The following is a 15207-nucleotide window of genomic DNA, read 5'->3' on the forward strand; positions in this document are numbered from 1 at the left end:
GGGGACTTGACTGACCTTACCAGATACAAAAGTTGCATTTCTTGTTATATAGGTCTTGCTTTATCTTGGTCTTAACCATCCAGCAGAAAAGTGTAAAAATGAGGTATATAAAGAAAAACCATATTAATATGCTGAGCTATAAAAGGCTCTAGTCAACAACTTCTGCAGATAACTCACTGCTATTGTAGACTACTGAACTGTGTTGGATCGTTTTGCTGAATTCAAGTACCTATAATATTTAGATGCCAATAGAATACCCATGTCTGACAGGACTGAACTGGAGAGGGGGGGGGATACAGAGGAAGGACCATTTTGTATTTGTTTATACAGAATATTTAGGAGAGATGTATGGCTGCTTTCGCTTGGTTCAGTGAGAGGAAGGATTTGTAGTAGTGGTGTTTGGACAGGTTATCCTGGCTGCTTCTTGTGCTATGGATGACCGCCAAGAAGAAAACAATGTGCAATGTATTAATTATTGAAAATGTCCTATTAATCAGCTTGGAAAGTATCTCATTGATATTTGTTTTTCAATTAAATAAAATAAGAAATAAAAGAAGAAAATGTTAAAACAAATTCTCTAAATTCTGAACTCTATTGTCTTTTTATGTGGAATTATGGAGCTAGAGGAACAGCTTGGTTATATTTTTTGTTTTGCTTTGTTTCGATGGTGGAACCACTCATAAATAGGGAATGTGTTCAGTGGAAAGTATGAAATCTTTAGGCTGCATATCCTCCCTCATGCACTGTGGCAGATGATTGACAGTGGAAGATAAAATGCTTTTTTGAAGCCATGGGGACAGGTTACCTAGTAACCACGGAATGACTAAATTCTTTTCACAGTGACTGGTTCTCTTAATTGGATGAGAAGATTTAAAGAGCACAGCTGGAGAGAAGTAGCAAAATGGAAGTGTGGCAATTATCAGTGGGCCTAATATCTACAAACTTGTCAAATCCTTAGCCAGAGGTTCAGTATGAGTGGCTCTGTTGGTAAAAAGAAGCCAGCTAAGCCACCCGCCCCTGACTCTCAATTTTCTTTTTTATACAGGTAAGAAAAACTGAAAATAAAGTATGGGGTTTAAAAGGGTAGTAATAATTATGCAGTTTTAGAGCTCTGAGAATGATCATTTTCAGTCCACAAGATTACTTTTGTGGGCCGGCGAGTTTGCTCAGTGACATAAGCACCTGCCTGGCAAGCAAAGGTCCTGAGTTCAATCCCCAGTACCAAAATAAATAAATAAATAAAATTGTGTTCCAATATCAGAGTACAAGTCCTTAAGAGAACCAACAATGATCATTTGGGATCAATATATTCCATTACCACTCTCCTTTTTCTACCCATGCTTCTATTAGGTACGTAGAGAATGATGTGCTTTAAAAAAAAAGAAAAGAAAAGAAAAGAAAAGAAAATGATGTGCTTTCTCCTGCTTCTAACAATGAAATGAAGAAAACTTAAATTATAGGTTGGCAATGATGAAGACTGATTATTATCCATTAAAGACTTTAAGACAATAGAGTAAGTTTTCCCATGCTCAGAAAAAACCTCAGTACACATATCATTAACTATAATTGGAAGAGCTCTACTTTGGAATCATTTTTCTTAATGTTTGTCAACTGCACCTGCATAAGATTTGAGAGCTAATATTGCATTGGCATGACTGCTTTCTCAAGGGATAGAGTTTTAAACTCTATTAAAGCCCCATCTAGTGACAAACACCAGATTAATCCAGTACTTAATAACACAATATCAATAAGCCATTTCTCATTTAATTATTATATTTAATCAACATCTACAACATTTTAATTGGGAATGACTAAGAAATAGTCAACAGCTTAAGCATTCTTCAGTAACCAGAACCTAAAGGTTTTGAGACTTGAGGTCTATGCAAATTACACACAAACACAAACACACACACACACACACACACACACACACCATTGAAATCTATTTTACTCTGCCCTAGTATGGACACATCAAAAAATTGTAAATTTTCTTCATTTTTATCCTTCAAGAACTTTAGGATTAAAATAGGTTCACAATAACCCAGTGGATAGAAAAATATAATCCTGAATTTTTACTTCTTGTTTCTTTCATGGCATTTATTAGATAATTTTCACTGATGGTGTTAGGTACGTCTGAAAAGACAAACATGAACTCCAGGAATCTTCTGAATTATGAAACTAAGGGTCATCTATAAAGATAGGGTTGAATGTAAAAGACCGTCTTTAAAATAATATTCAAAAATACAATAAACTATATATTGTTTCTATTATACTATGTTATATATAGCATATAATTAATTTATATGCCCATTGCCAAAGGTCTCAAAAAAACAAAAAAAAGACTAGTTAAACTGTTTAAAAAAGCCATTCTCAATAAAGTAAAGACATAAAGCAGGCTATATAGACTATCATAACTGAGCACAAATCTTAGTTCTGAGTTTTTCTTTAGCTAAAACAAAAAGAGAAATCCAATAATTGCCTCACATGGGCCAATTCATTAGGAAAGACAATGTTTGTCTTCTACAATAGTTTTTATACTAATTTCTAATTATCAACAAAAATACAACATTGGAACAATTTCTCAACTTGAAACTCAGGTTTATATATTCAATGAAAGGTCATTAGAAGGGCTCCTCTCCAAGACCTATCCCAAATGGGCTAAGTCCCCATTGGAAGGGTGCCAATAGACATTTATTCTGGAATGACCTCATGCCAGCTGTCCGCAGTTGCCCAAGATCATAGGCTCTCAGAACAGCAAGCAGAAAGGATCTTCTCTCATGTTTACATGCCTAGAGTAAAAGCCAAGAACAAATTAAATTGCATTTATGACATGTTCATTGCTAAAATTAGGGAAAAGTAGATCCTATTGTGTGTACATCCTTGGAAAAAAAATGAAACAAATAACTACTCTACTTAAAAGACACAATGAAATGAAGAATGTCCCCATTTTGCTATCTTTTCTCAATCATACCGCCCCTTTCCTACTTCAAAGAAAAATCTGTTTTTATCCTAAAATCCACTTTTATAAAAGAAGTTGTTCACTTTTATGTGAATTAAGTGACTGTGTAGCAGAATCAAACCTTTTCTAGGGGTGTTTGCCCTTAAACTTTAGCTCTAATTCAATTCAATAAATGCTTATGTGGGGCTGGGGAGATGGCTCAGTGGAATAAGCGCTTCCCTGGCAAGCTTAAGGGCCTGAGTTCAATCCCCAGTTCCACCAAAATAAATAAATAAAATAAACAAACAAATAAATGCTTATGGGAGGCTGATTATATGGAAGGTACTTTTAAAGCTGCTCATAGTGTACTGAAAGTCTTTGTGACATTAGGGATTTTAAGCAATAATGAGCAAAAAGAAAAGTTTATGTTTTAGGGATAATATCTGACTGTCCTTCTATCAGTCTGAATCTAGTTGGGAGCACAAGCCATCCAACATACTTTCATATTTTTCATTTTGAATCTAATTTCCTTTTTATCCTATGTCTTAGGGAACCACACCTCCAGGTGTTGCTGTAATTGGGTTTATGGTTGATTTCTCTTTCCTTGTTGCGGGGTCCTTTCACTCTGCCTTCTAACCCTGTATCCACTGGCACTCAGCTCTTGAGTCTTAGAAGATAGAATGCGAACATTCATGGAATAGCTCCTTTTATTTGCCCCTGTACCTATCAGTAGTTGTAAGCACAGTTGGTAGCATCATCGATGTTTTAGGAGATACAGCATCGACTATGTGCCAGGAAATACAATTAAGGTCAGCAAATCTGGCCCCAACGCCAGTATTCTTTCCATTACAGCAAGAGATTCTCCACTGGCTTGTGATTCTGCCACCCAATCCCTCAAGGCAGGAACTGGGGTGCAGCGAGTGGGTTTCTGCTGCCTTCCATTACGCAGAGGCCCGGGGTGCTGCCAAATTTTCGGTGGGGCACAGGGATGGCCAGCCCCTCCCCACAACATCCAGCCGAAAATTTCCAGAGCCTGCTGTTGAGGATGTTCTCTGCTCTATCTTAATCTTATTTCCAAGAATTCACAGGTAACTGCTTCAGAATTAAACTGTAGAACACTGAGGACAAATCATCACCCGGGGTCACTTTGCAGTTCTCCTCCACAGCAATTACAAACGGAGTAGAGCCCTCAGGTAGCAGACAGGCTGGAGGCTCAGTGAGCAGCGAGGAAATTCAAACTGATAACTGAAGTTAAGAATCAGTGTGTAAATATGAAGGTTTTTTCACCTAATTTTTACTAATCTGAAAGTGTACACAGTGCCTTGAAATTTAACTACTTGAAACTGGTTAATGTTACCCTGACCTCAAGCAACATTTGTGCTTGACTTTTTTTCTGGGATTCAGGGAACGTGGACGCCAGATGAGAACACGTCTCTTTCTTCCCGCAGGGACAAAGCCCGCCTGGTGCTGGGTACTCGGCTTGCCGCCCGAGTCCACTTAGGGGACGCTTCGCAGCATCCCGCTACAACTGACATGCGCTCCAAGCGCTTTCCTCGCCCACCCTCCTCGCGCGAGACTTCCGTTCTGGTTCCGGGAGCCCCCACTAGGGGGCGGGGCCAAGGAAGTGTACGTGTCCTGCGCCGTGACGTCACAATCCCGGCGCTGAGGAACGACCCTTAGCAACCGACCTGGCGACCGTTTCCCGGGCGCTCCGGCAACCTTCCAGCTCTTCCTTTCCAGTCTGCCGCTCGGCTGGGCCGAGCCTGGGGAAGGGCCGAAGGGGACCCGCTGTGTCCCCCCCCCTAAGTGGGCAGCAAGAGAACAAAGCATGGATGGCACCCGGAGAGGTAAAGAGCAGCCTCGCGTCGGGACTCCGCGGCCCCGCTTATTCGCCAGCCTTGCCCCAGCCCAGAAACAGCCTCATAGGTCCGCTTCCGACCCTTCAAGTCTCCTAAGCTTGGGGTCGTGCAGCCTTAATGACTTCGGTAGCTTCGAGGCAGAGGAATTGAGTTTGGGCTTTGGAGCCCGAATCCCCAGAACCCAGAATCAAGTCTGGCTGCTCGGCACGGAGATGACCCTCGATGTCCGCATCTCTTGAATGTACGGGTTAAATACCGTGCCGTAGAGCTCCTGAGGATTAAATGCAGATAAGACGCAGGAAAACGGCACATTTTACGTAATCTGTACATATTAAATCTCCCTTTCCGCCACCAAATCGTTCCCCCTTCCCCCAAGCTGCACCTTCCCACAGCTGCTCTTTAATGTGACAAGGAATCTTGTTAAAATGCAGATTATAATTCATTAAGTCTGATGGAGGCGGGGCCGAGATACTGTATTTCTTTTTCTTTTCTTTTCCTTTTTATTTATTTATTTATTTATTTTTTTGCGGAACCGGGGATTGAACTCAGGCCCTTGCGCTTCCCAGGCAAGCACCTATTCTACTGAGCCATCTCCCCAGCCTAATATTACATTTGTAATAAGCTTCCTGGTGATGCAGTATAACTGCCCGATGGACGTATTGAAGTAATAACCTCTGTATTCTCACACTACAGTTTTAGTAACAGAGGATTAATCCATGCATAATCACAGTATACACTTGCCTTTGACCCAGTAGTATCAGTCAAATGGATACCCTGAAAGAATGGTTGGGCCATTTAACCAGAAATTGTTGCAAATCTGATTTATGTCTTCACACCTTCTAAACAAGTAGTATTCTTTCCTCCCCATTCAGAGTCTTTAATCCATTTAGGTTAAATTGATAGCTTGTTTCTTTAATTAAGGATGTGTATACCCTGTATTAGATAATTAAAATAAGTTCTGGGCAGATTGTGTGAGATTAACATCACTAATTGATCAGTAGACTGCATAATATGACACTCTTAAAACCTAGAAAAAGCAAGCTAAAATGCTTTTAGGGCCTTCAGAAATCTTACAATAAACTAAACATTGAATCTTTGCTGTCCAAGCGGGTATGGTGGCACATGCCTATAATCCCAGCACTGGGAAGGCTGAGACACTGGAGGATCACTAGAAGTCGGAGCTGCCTAGCTAGACCTTGGGGTTGGGCTTGACGGCACATGCTTGTAATCCCAGCACTTGGGAGACAGAGACAGGAAGATTCCCAGAGTTTGAGGCTAATCTGGGCTACATAGTGAGACCCTCTCTCAAAGCAAAACAAAAACAATGAAATCTTTGCTGTGTGCCAGCAAAACTATTACCAAATTATCTCACCTAATACTCAAAAAAACCTTAAAGAAGTATTATCCTTACTCTGAGGTGAGTAAAACAAGTAATTATACGTAACTTGTCTAGGTCACAAACAGAACAGGCTTAAATCCAGCCAGGTAAGGAATACGAAACCCTAGAGCTAGTGGTTTTATTTGTATTTTACAGCATGGTAGGGGAGGAGGCATGGGGAATGAACATATGTGTTAAAGTAATAGACCTCTATATTCTCAGTACTTGTTGATCATTTTAAATTTGGGCTCATGTCAATATGTAAATAAATGGCCTGTATTTTTGTTATCTAATTTAGTTGGTTTCATTTTAGGATATGTATTTTATAATATATAATAGTAAACATTTTATTAATTTTGTACTTTTAAAATAAATTTTCAATGGTTAGGATAGATATATAGTTATATTCTCTTAATGAATAGAGGGATTTGTTGTAATAGTGTTTGCAAATAGAATATCATGTCTGCATCTTGTACAGCAAATAACCACTAGGAAGACAGTATGCAATGTGTTAATTATTGAAACTGTCCTACCAATTTGATTTGAAACTGTCTCATTGCTATTTGTCAATAAAATTATGGAAAAAATAAAATAAAATAAATTTTCAACAAATACTCAAAATAGTTCTTATATACCATAAATTATGATTTGTGATTAGCCATTATTTTAACCAAAGCTTAAATGCTTAATTTAATTGAAAATGCCTTGGATTTCATCAGATTACCTTCAGTTATTTCAAATCTTAAAAGACACCTAACAAAAAAATTACCTTTTATGATTTTTATACTGTAAAATTTTACACATCCTTTTACAGGGTAAATCTTCTGAATGGTGGTGTAGTGAAAAGAGCACTAGCCTCAAAAACACAGATTTTGGTTTTAGTCATTTCTTGCTATTACCTAGATAAACTTTCACCAGTTACCTTCTCTGTGTAGGCCTTAGTTATTTGTATAATGGGAGTTGGAGAGTAGGGACCAGGTAATCCACAAGACATTTCTAGCATCTTTGAGGGAAGAGAAAGAAGATTGAGAATAGCAAATACTCTAGTGTCTACCTTTGAGGAGAGAAGGAGAGGTAACCTATTAGTACAGATACTGAAAGCAGCTTGAATTTTTTTTTTTTTTACTTTGTTGTTTCCATGAAGATATTTATGAAAGACAGATTCCCAGACCTCTGAAATTTCTGGGAAACTGCTACAACTAAACATCATCTTTTCTCAGTTGCATTCCTTCTGCGTTGGGGGCCTGCCCCTTGGCTCAGTTCTTTAGGTGGCTGCTTCAACAAAGCAGTCAGGCTCAGGTTGCTGAGGTTCAATCCCCACAACTCCAGCCAGCCAAACCTGCCCTGAAGGCATACTGAGCCAGCCCAAAAAAAAAAAAAAAAATCCTGCATTCCTTCTGGTTTGGTCAAACCAAATTGTCTAGGAAACCAAGCCACTTTTACATACAGTACTGAGGAATTTCACCACGCTGACAAGACTTCATGGACAGGTTTTAATCCTATCCTATAAGATGGTGTTCTTTTCTCCTGGCATTTGATTTGAAACTATGTTTCTGTGCCCTTTTGTATCATTCTGGGTCAAATCAAGATACAGAAACTACAGTGATTTAAGCAAGGAAAATTTTAAGGAGTGGTCGTAAAGAATAACTAAGATGTAAGAAAGCTCAATCATATCCTAGAACTCAAGGAGAATACTCAAGGAAAGGCAGATTTGCATGAGGGCTTCCTCTCAAAGACAGAGTTTCAGACCTCACTGGAGAAGATATGGCTGTGCACATGCCAGAAGTTTTGATTCAGGGAAACACATCAGCGAGTTCACACTGGGAAATAGACTTCATTAAACTGTTTAAACAAGTCACTAAATCAACAATGAAAACAATTGTAGGAGATGATTCTGTGTCAAGTTGTTACAATATGTTACCTAAAATGTTCTCTTTTTGATAAAAAATCATGAGTCACATAAAGAAACCGTATATGACCCACACATAGAGATAACACAGAGAGGGTCCAGAGGAGCTGTCTGTTTCTCCCCTCAGTTCAGTCTTTTTTTCTTTTTCTTCTCTTGTTTTGTTTTGTTTTGTTTTGTTTTGTTTTTCCCTTATGGTTCTAGGGATTGAACCCAGGGCCTTTGCACTGTAGCTACATCCCCAGCCTCTGTTTTGAGACAGGGTCTCACTAAATCACTACATTGCCCAGTCTGGGATCTAACAGTCCTCCTGCCTCAACCTCCCAGAGTGCTGGAGAGACAGCCCTTGCTAGACAGCCCAGGTGTTGTCATACCTGGCCGGAGTGGACACATTCAATCTCTAACTTGACGCCAAGGAAAGTTTCTGCAACCCTTTGGACCTTCCCATTTCCTTACCTGAAAACAGTATTCCTCGTGCTTCGTGCTTTTAAGCACAATCTAAATTGTCCAACACTATGAAAATGTTTATGAAAATATCTAACTAGTACAGTTCTGTCAATTTTAACATGACATGAGTAGTCCTGTTAAAAATCAGTGAAGATACATATGCACCAGAGAGAGAGAGAGAGAGAGAGAGAGAGAGAGAGAGATCACCAAAGATAGACCAAAAAGCTCAGGCCTCGGTGTATGTCTGAGTTCCATTTTTGTTCTTATTCCCACTTTATGCTAGATACCTGGGAGCCAAGTATACCATGATGCACGCATAGCTATCTCCTCACACATTGGAGAGGGTGGGATGACACTTACTCCATCCAAGAGAGTATCACTAGCCTTCAGTCTTTCTGACTTCTCTGAATATACCTGTTTCTTTTTTCTTTTCTTTTCTTTTCTTTTTTTTTTTTTTTTTGTGACTTTTAGTAAAATACGTGTGCATTAGGATGGAATTTTACCTAGAGATGATATATTACATAGAGCTGAGCTATCTTACTCATGCTGCATGGTATAGTATCTTAGAGCATAGTTCAAGTACTGAGCAGTTTATATTGGTCACAATAGTGTAACAGTTAGGACTTGAGCCAGACTGCCTACGTTCAGGTCCCAAGCAATTACGTCATGGTTGTATAATTTCAGTGTATGGAGAACTTTATCTCTGTGTTCCTTATTCTTATTCATAAAAGGAAAGAATAATAGTAGGTATCTTGTAGAATTCTTATAAGGATTAAATGAATTTAGACTCACAAAGTGCTTAGAGCAGTGCATAACAGTTAGTATGCAATAAAATTAGCATTTTGACTCAGATTGTTTTGAGCTAAAATGGGAATGGGGGTGGGGGGCTTATGTAAAGAAAAGCCTAAAGAGTGTAAAGCTTCAAACAAAGATAGCTCCAGGTCCTTGATGTTGTCAGCAATCTCTTGGGTCCACTCTCGAGTGTGCAGGCTTTATTCACAGGCTCCAAGACGGCCATTGGCAGTGCCACGCCTACATCCTGCACTGCGCATAGCAGACCTAGTGAGAAGGACACCTTTCCTAACCATTCTACTTAAATCCCCAGGGTTTTCTCGCACTGGCTGGACTTGGGGCATATATTCATAGCTGACCCATTCAACACAGCTGGCTAGATCTGGGTTCTCTACCCCACTCTGAACTGTACGATCAAGTTCTCTCTCCACCCTGAGTAGCGGAGCAGCAGTTCCCTGAAGGAAATGTCTGGTGCTTTAGACTCAGAGACATTGAATGCTGAGCAAGTAGAGTCAAGTATCGTTTTACCTCTTGGTTTTCTTGAAAGTTCATTGGTCAATTATATGTCTGTTTTACTATTTAGCAAACTCCAGTCTTTCCTGGTAGAAATTGTGCTAGTTTCATGACTTCTAATCAATAGCTAGAGAATTTTGCTGACAGACCATTGCTGGCTAGGCATATGATTGAAAACTTTTTAAATGACTGACTCTAAAGATGTTTAATTCCTTTAAAAATATTAAATCTTTTTTTTAAAATGTATTTGATACAGGATCTCACTATGCAGCTCAGCCTCATAGTGACGCACCTGTTTTGGCCTCCCCAGAGCTGGGATTACAGTGTGCTCTGCCACACCTGCTCTCTAAGTACTGTTTTTTATGAAAGTTGTATTTCATGTCTCCTAATTTGTGTTTTTTTATAAAAAGTCAGAGCAACCCCCGTCCTTCCCAGATGTGGTCCACCATGCCTATTTAAAGGACATTTAAGCACCAAAAGTAATGGTAAGTGAAATACTTTAAAATGGCAGCTTTCTAAAAGACTGACTGTTCCCTATATTTGCAAATGTTATGAGATGATGAAACAATGACTTCATATACTTGAACATTACGTTATTAATTATAATTGAGTATTATAGGGATTTCTTAGAGAGCTAAGGTCCTGATTTCAAACCATTGAGGGACTAGAACATGGACTTGGCTGCCCCCAGCTTCTCGCCCCAGCTGCAGCCCGCTCTGGTCTGAGGTGGGGCTGTCCTGAGGGAGTGGCAGTTACCAGGTTGGAGACGCACAGCACTGAAAGTGAAAAGCTGCAGGGAAAACAGGCACTCGGGTTAGTGAGCCTCTTTACCAACTGGATTTTTTATATTTTAAAACCTTCAGGGGCTGGTGAGATGGCTCAGTGGTCTAAAGCACCTACTTAGAACAAGCTTAGCAAATCAGAGGGACCATGGTTCAATCCCCCAGCACCACATGCCAGCCAGCCCTGCCCCCTGGTGGGCTGAGCTGGCCACACACACACACACACACACACACACACACACACAAATAAAATTTAAAAAAAAAAAAAAAAAAACTTTCAGGCCAGGGAAATAGCTCGGTAGAATAAGTGCTTGCCTGCCAAGTGGAAGGTCCTGAGTTCAATCCCCTGTACTACAAAATCAATCAATCAATCAATCAATCAATCAATCAAACTTTCAAAGTAAATTTTTTTTACTTACTGTTCACTTTAAACTAAAAGTGTATAATTATAGCTTAAAAATTGTACAGATTGGATTTTTAGGCAAAATAATAGAAACTTCTGCTTTCCACAAAACATTCTTTACACTGTTATTTTCAAATGTGAAGGATCCAATTTTCTGTTATCTTACTTATTTCTTTAAATTAGAGAACAATCATACACTAAATTCATAAACTTTGAAAATTAACTGTTAAAAATTTGAAAGTAGACTTAAAATATAGATGCATAGGAAAGCACTGTGAAGAACAATGCATAAAGTTTGCTTACTTTTGCTTTTTCGAGGTCGGTGCAGAGCTGATACAGCTATAGTGGTTGTAAATAGGAGGCTACCGTGGTGTACTCCCAAACCCCAGTAACGTGGCCCAAGACCTAATGCATAGCCCTCTGCCTCAGTTTCCAGTTCTAGTAAATGATAGTAGTAACAACTAGGTAAGGCTTTACTTAGAGCTTGAGCAATGCACAGCAAATGGTACCTGTTCAGAAAATGTTTTAGTAGTAATAAAGCCCTTAATTATTGTATGTGCTTGATTATACATAGAATCTCCTTAGAAAGATTGATGTCTAAATAGTGGTAGAGGGGCCGGGGAGATGGCTCAGTGGAATAAGCGCTTCCCTGGCTTCCCTGGCAAGCGCAAGGGCCTGAGTTCAATCCCCGGTTCTGCCAAAAAAATAAATAAATAAATAAATAAATAAATAAATAAATAAGGCCGGGGAGATAGCTCAGTGGAATAAGCGCTTCCCTGGCAAGCGCAAGGGCCTGAGTTCAATCCCCGGTTTAAAAAAAAAAAAAAAAATGGCTGAACTTCCTTGGTGGGTCTCAGAAAAATGTTCTAAGATTAACTGTGATGGTTGCCAAACTGCAAATACACTAAAAAAAAAACCCCTCTTTAAATGAGTGACATGGGTAGAATATGAATTAGAACACATAAATAAATAAATAGTGGTAGTATATATCTTGAAGAAGAAACTAGGTTTCATTGTAGAAAAGCCCTTTATTTTTCAATTTCTGCATGCTGTTTTAGCTGTTGGGTTTTTGTTTTGTTTACATATATATGTATTTTCAAAAGGTTTTCTGTTTTTATTTATATGTATTTTAAATTATTATAATTTTATTAGTGCATATTTGAATTCACGTCACGTACATCATCTTGGGCATGGTTATATGTACATATTACAGCTTGCTTTTGCTTAAATCCCTTTCCCCATCCCCCCCTCCCTCTTCCTCAGGGTGCCCATCATCTTGCGTACTTACTGATATTATTTGTCTTAGCTCAATCTAGGGCATAGAGTGTTTACATTAATTGGCCTTATTAGATTCTTCAATATGACCTATTTTTATTTCTCTCACAAACTATTTTTGATGGTTAAAAAAGTTATACCTGTGTTTGCACTTGATATTTGAATATAGATGTTTAGTGATTTCTGTATTTCCTTTAAATAATTTGGATGAAGTTCAAGAATTCAATGCCATGGAATTTTTACATGATTAAACTTGTCTTAGGATAGGCCTACTACTGCAAAAAAAAGACTGTAGTAATTTACAGATGTGTAGATCTGGTTTTCAAGTATAAATAAGAAGTTTCCCTCTTAAATCTTTGCATAAGGCTTTGTGGTTAGGGATGTTTGACTTCCCAAACTTCATGGATTGTTAAATACATAGTAACATGGTAACAGTTTATAATCAAGCAAATAGCTAAAGATTTTTAGATATAAGATTAAAATATTTTTAAAAATTTAAATATAGTCATAGATTATATGATAGAATCTCTTCCTCAAATTTTCAGAACTGCATAACTAATAGCTTATTGGTATTTCCAGTACAAGATTAAGACTAGGACATATTCGGCATCACAAAGATGGAATTGCAGCATATTGTTGAAGAATGAGTGTAATATTCAGTAACTTGTATGTCTCAATGTGATTGTACTAATTTTAAATGTATAATGTTTAAATATGTTTTAATTTTAGCTTTTTGCACTGACTCCTCTTCTCTCAGACTAACCACTCTCCAGCTGGTCAAGAATCACATGGCTGTTCACTATAATAAAATCCTTTCAGCCAAAGGTAAAAATGTGCGAATGTGCACTTTCTGTACGCATTTGAAACCTTAATGTCACCTCTCCTTATGACAAATCTGTGGCAGAAATTAAAACATTATTTATGAAAGAGTTTGTGGTTGGTATAGTGAGATACCAGTGATTACCTGTACTTATGTCAAAATCAGAATGTCATCTTTGTTGTCTGTGTTTGAAATTCTATATAAGACCTCAGTTATTTTACTTGTTATCTCTGATATTGTTTTGTTGTTAGATACTGCTTTTTTTTTTTTTTTTTTTTGTGGAACTGGGGATTGAACTCAGGCCCTTGTGCTTGCCAGGGAAGTGCTTATTCTACTGAGCCATCTCCCCGGCCCTAGATACTGCTTTTAATGTAAGTTTGTAGAGTACTTTTTTGTTCAAATCAACCAAGGAAATTGCACAAAGATGCTACCTATTATTAGGTTTTTTTTTTTCTTTTGTTGCTGGCTTTATTAAGAAATAAGTTAAAAACAATAAAATGCACTCATTATAAAATTAAACATTTTTTAAAAGTCTATATAATTTCTACCACAATCATGCTATAAAAGAGAGACTGTTTAAGTACAACTCACAGACCAGATCGTCCTCCTCATCATCATCATTTTTGTACAGCTCTTGAACTAACAGTGCTGTTTATATTTTTTCATAGTTGCAAAAAAAAGGGGAATGATATTTTGTGACATCTGATAATAACATGAAATTCTCACTTTAATTGTAGACCCAATCCCGTCCATTCTTTTAAATATTGCCTATGGCAGCTTTTGCAGCAAATGGCAGGGTTGGCTAGTTGTGATGCACACTGCGTCACCCTGCAAAACCTGAAGCATTTGCTCTCTGGCTCTTTTTTTTTTTTTTTTTTTTTGCAGAAGTGGGAATTGAACTCAGACCTTGCACTTGCCAGGGAAGCGCTTATTAGACTGAGCCATCTTCCTGGCCCCAGTACCTTGTCTCAAAAGGAAAAATAAATAAATAAATAAAAGACCCTGTCTCAAAAAGACAAAGAAATAACAGAAACAAAAACAAAAAAACTTTTCTGCATCTATTGAGATGATCATCAGGGTAATCACTATGAGTCTGATCTACAGAAAAAAAAATGGAAAAGCATACCTTTGGCCTTGCTTCTGTTTTTTTTTTTTTTCTTTTCTTTTCTTTTCTTTCTGTATTTAGGACAGGGTCTACAGGGTCTACAGGGTCTCACTATGTAGATCAGACTCATAGTGATTCTCCTGTTTTCAGCCTCCCAAGTGCTGGGATTACAGGCGCGCACCATCAAGCCCAGTGTTAGTTGGTGTCTTCGTGCGCACCGTGGGTGAGGCCACGACTGCTCGCAGGGGAATCAACCCCTGGCCACTGCACTCTGCCGAAGCAGGCGCTTTCGTCTGCTGAGCTATCAGGCCAGCCCTTCAAATAAATAAATGAAAAAGAAAAAGCCCTTTGTACTTTCTTTTCCTTCTGTTTTGAAGCAGCACAAATGTAATAATGTACACTGATCATTCCATTTCCAAAGACAGCAAATCGTTATTAATTTTAACAAAAAGATATCTGCAAAATATATTATTTACTACCTCTGCTCTTAGTGTACTTTGTACACTTCCAAACATTCAGAAAGACTAGATATTTCAAATGTGGACTCAATGGGCAGGCATATAGGTCAGTGTCACAAGCACTTGCCTGGAAAGTACAAGGTCTTCAGTTTGATTCCTGGCATCCACACACACACAAAATCAAATGTGGACTCAAGTCTGCCCATGATACACACAGTAGTGTCAAATAAACTACACACAGGTCACACTAGTTATATCTGAAAGTGTCTTCTATGTAAACATTCTGGCCCAGAATCCTTTAATCCTTCATTTCTTCCAATTCCTTGTCTCCTGTATTATGTGTGCTACAGTCCCATGTGTCACTCAAATGGGATTTTGCAATTACACTTCCAAAAGTCCTTTTTTAGAGGACAGACTGTCCTCTAAACCTTAACACAAAGTATAGAAAATGTTTACTAACTCTCCTTTTGTCATACATTGGCAAACTTTAATATCTAAAGACTAGTTATTATAAAATTAGGACTCATGTCA

General features: G+C 38.3%; 1 protein-coding gene across 1 annotated transcript in view; it reads left to right on the top strand.

Moving 5' to 3' along the window:
• Window positions 1-4606: 4606 nt before the first annotated feature.
• Window positions 4607-15207, top strand: part of Spata7 (spermatogenesis associated 7) — a 43159-nt gene continuing 32558 nt past the window's right edge. The window contains exons 1-3 of the mRNA XM_023719622.1: window positions 4607-4785; window positions 10244-10318; window positions 13023-13118. Coding sequence (XP_023575390.1) covers window positions 4767-4785; window positions 10244-10318; window positions 13023-13118 — 190 coding nt within the window. The 5' untranslated portion in view covers window positions 4607-4766. The remainder of the gene's footprint in view (window positions 4786-10243; window positions 10319-13022; window positions 13119-15207) is intronic.

This window comes from Octodon degus, unplaced genomic scaffold (genome assembly GCF_000260255.1).
Source record: "Octodon degus isolate 3935 unplaced genomic scaffold, OctDeg1.0 scaffold00070, whole genome shotgun sequence".
In the NCBI taxonomy this organism is placed as follows: domain Eukaryota; kingdom Metazoa; phylum Chordata; class Mammalia; order Rodentia; family Octodontidae; genus Octodon; species Octodon degus.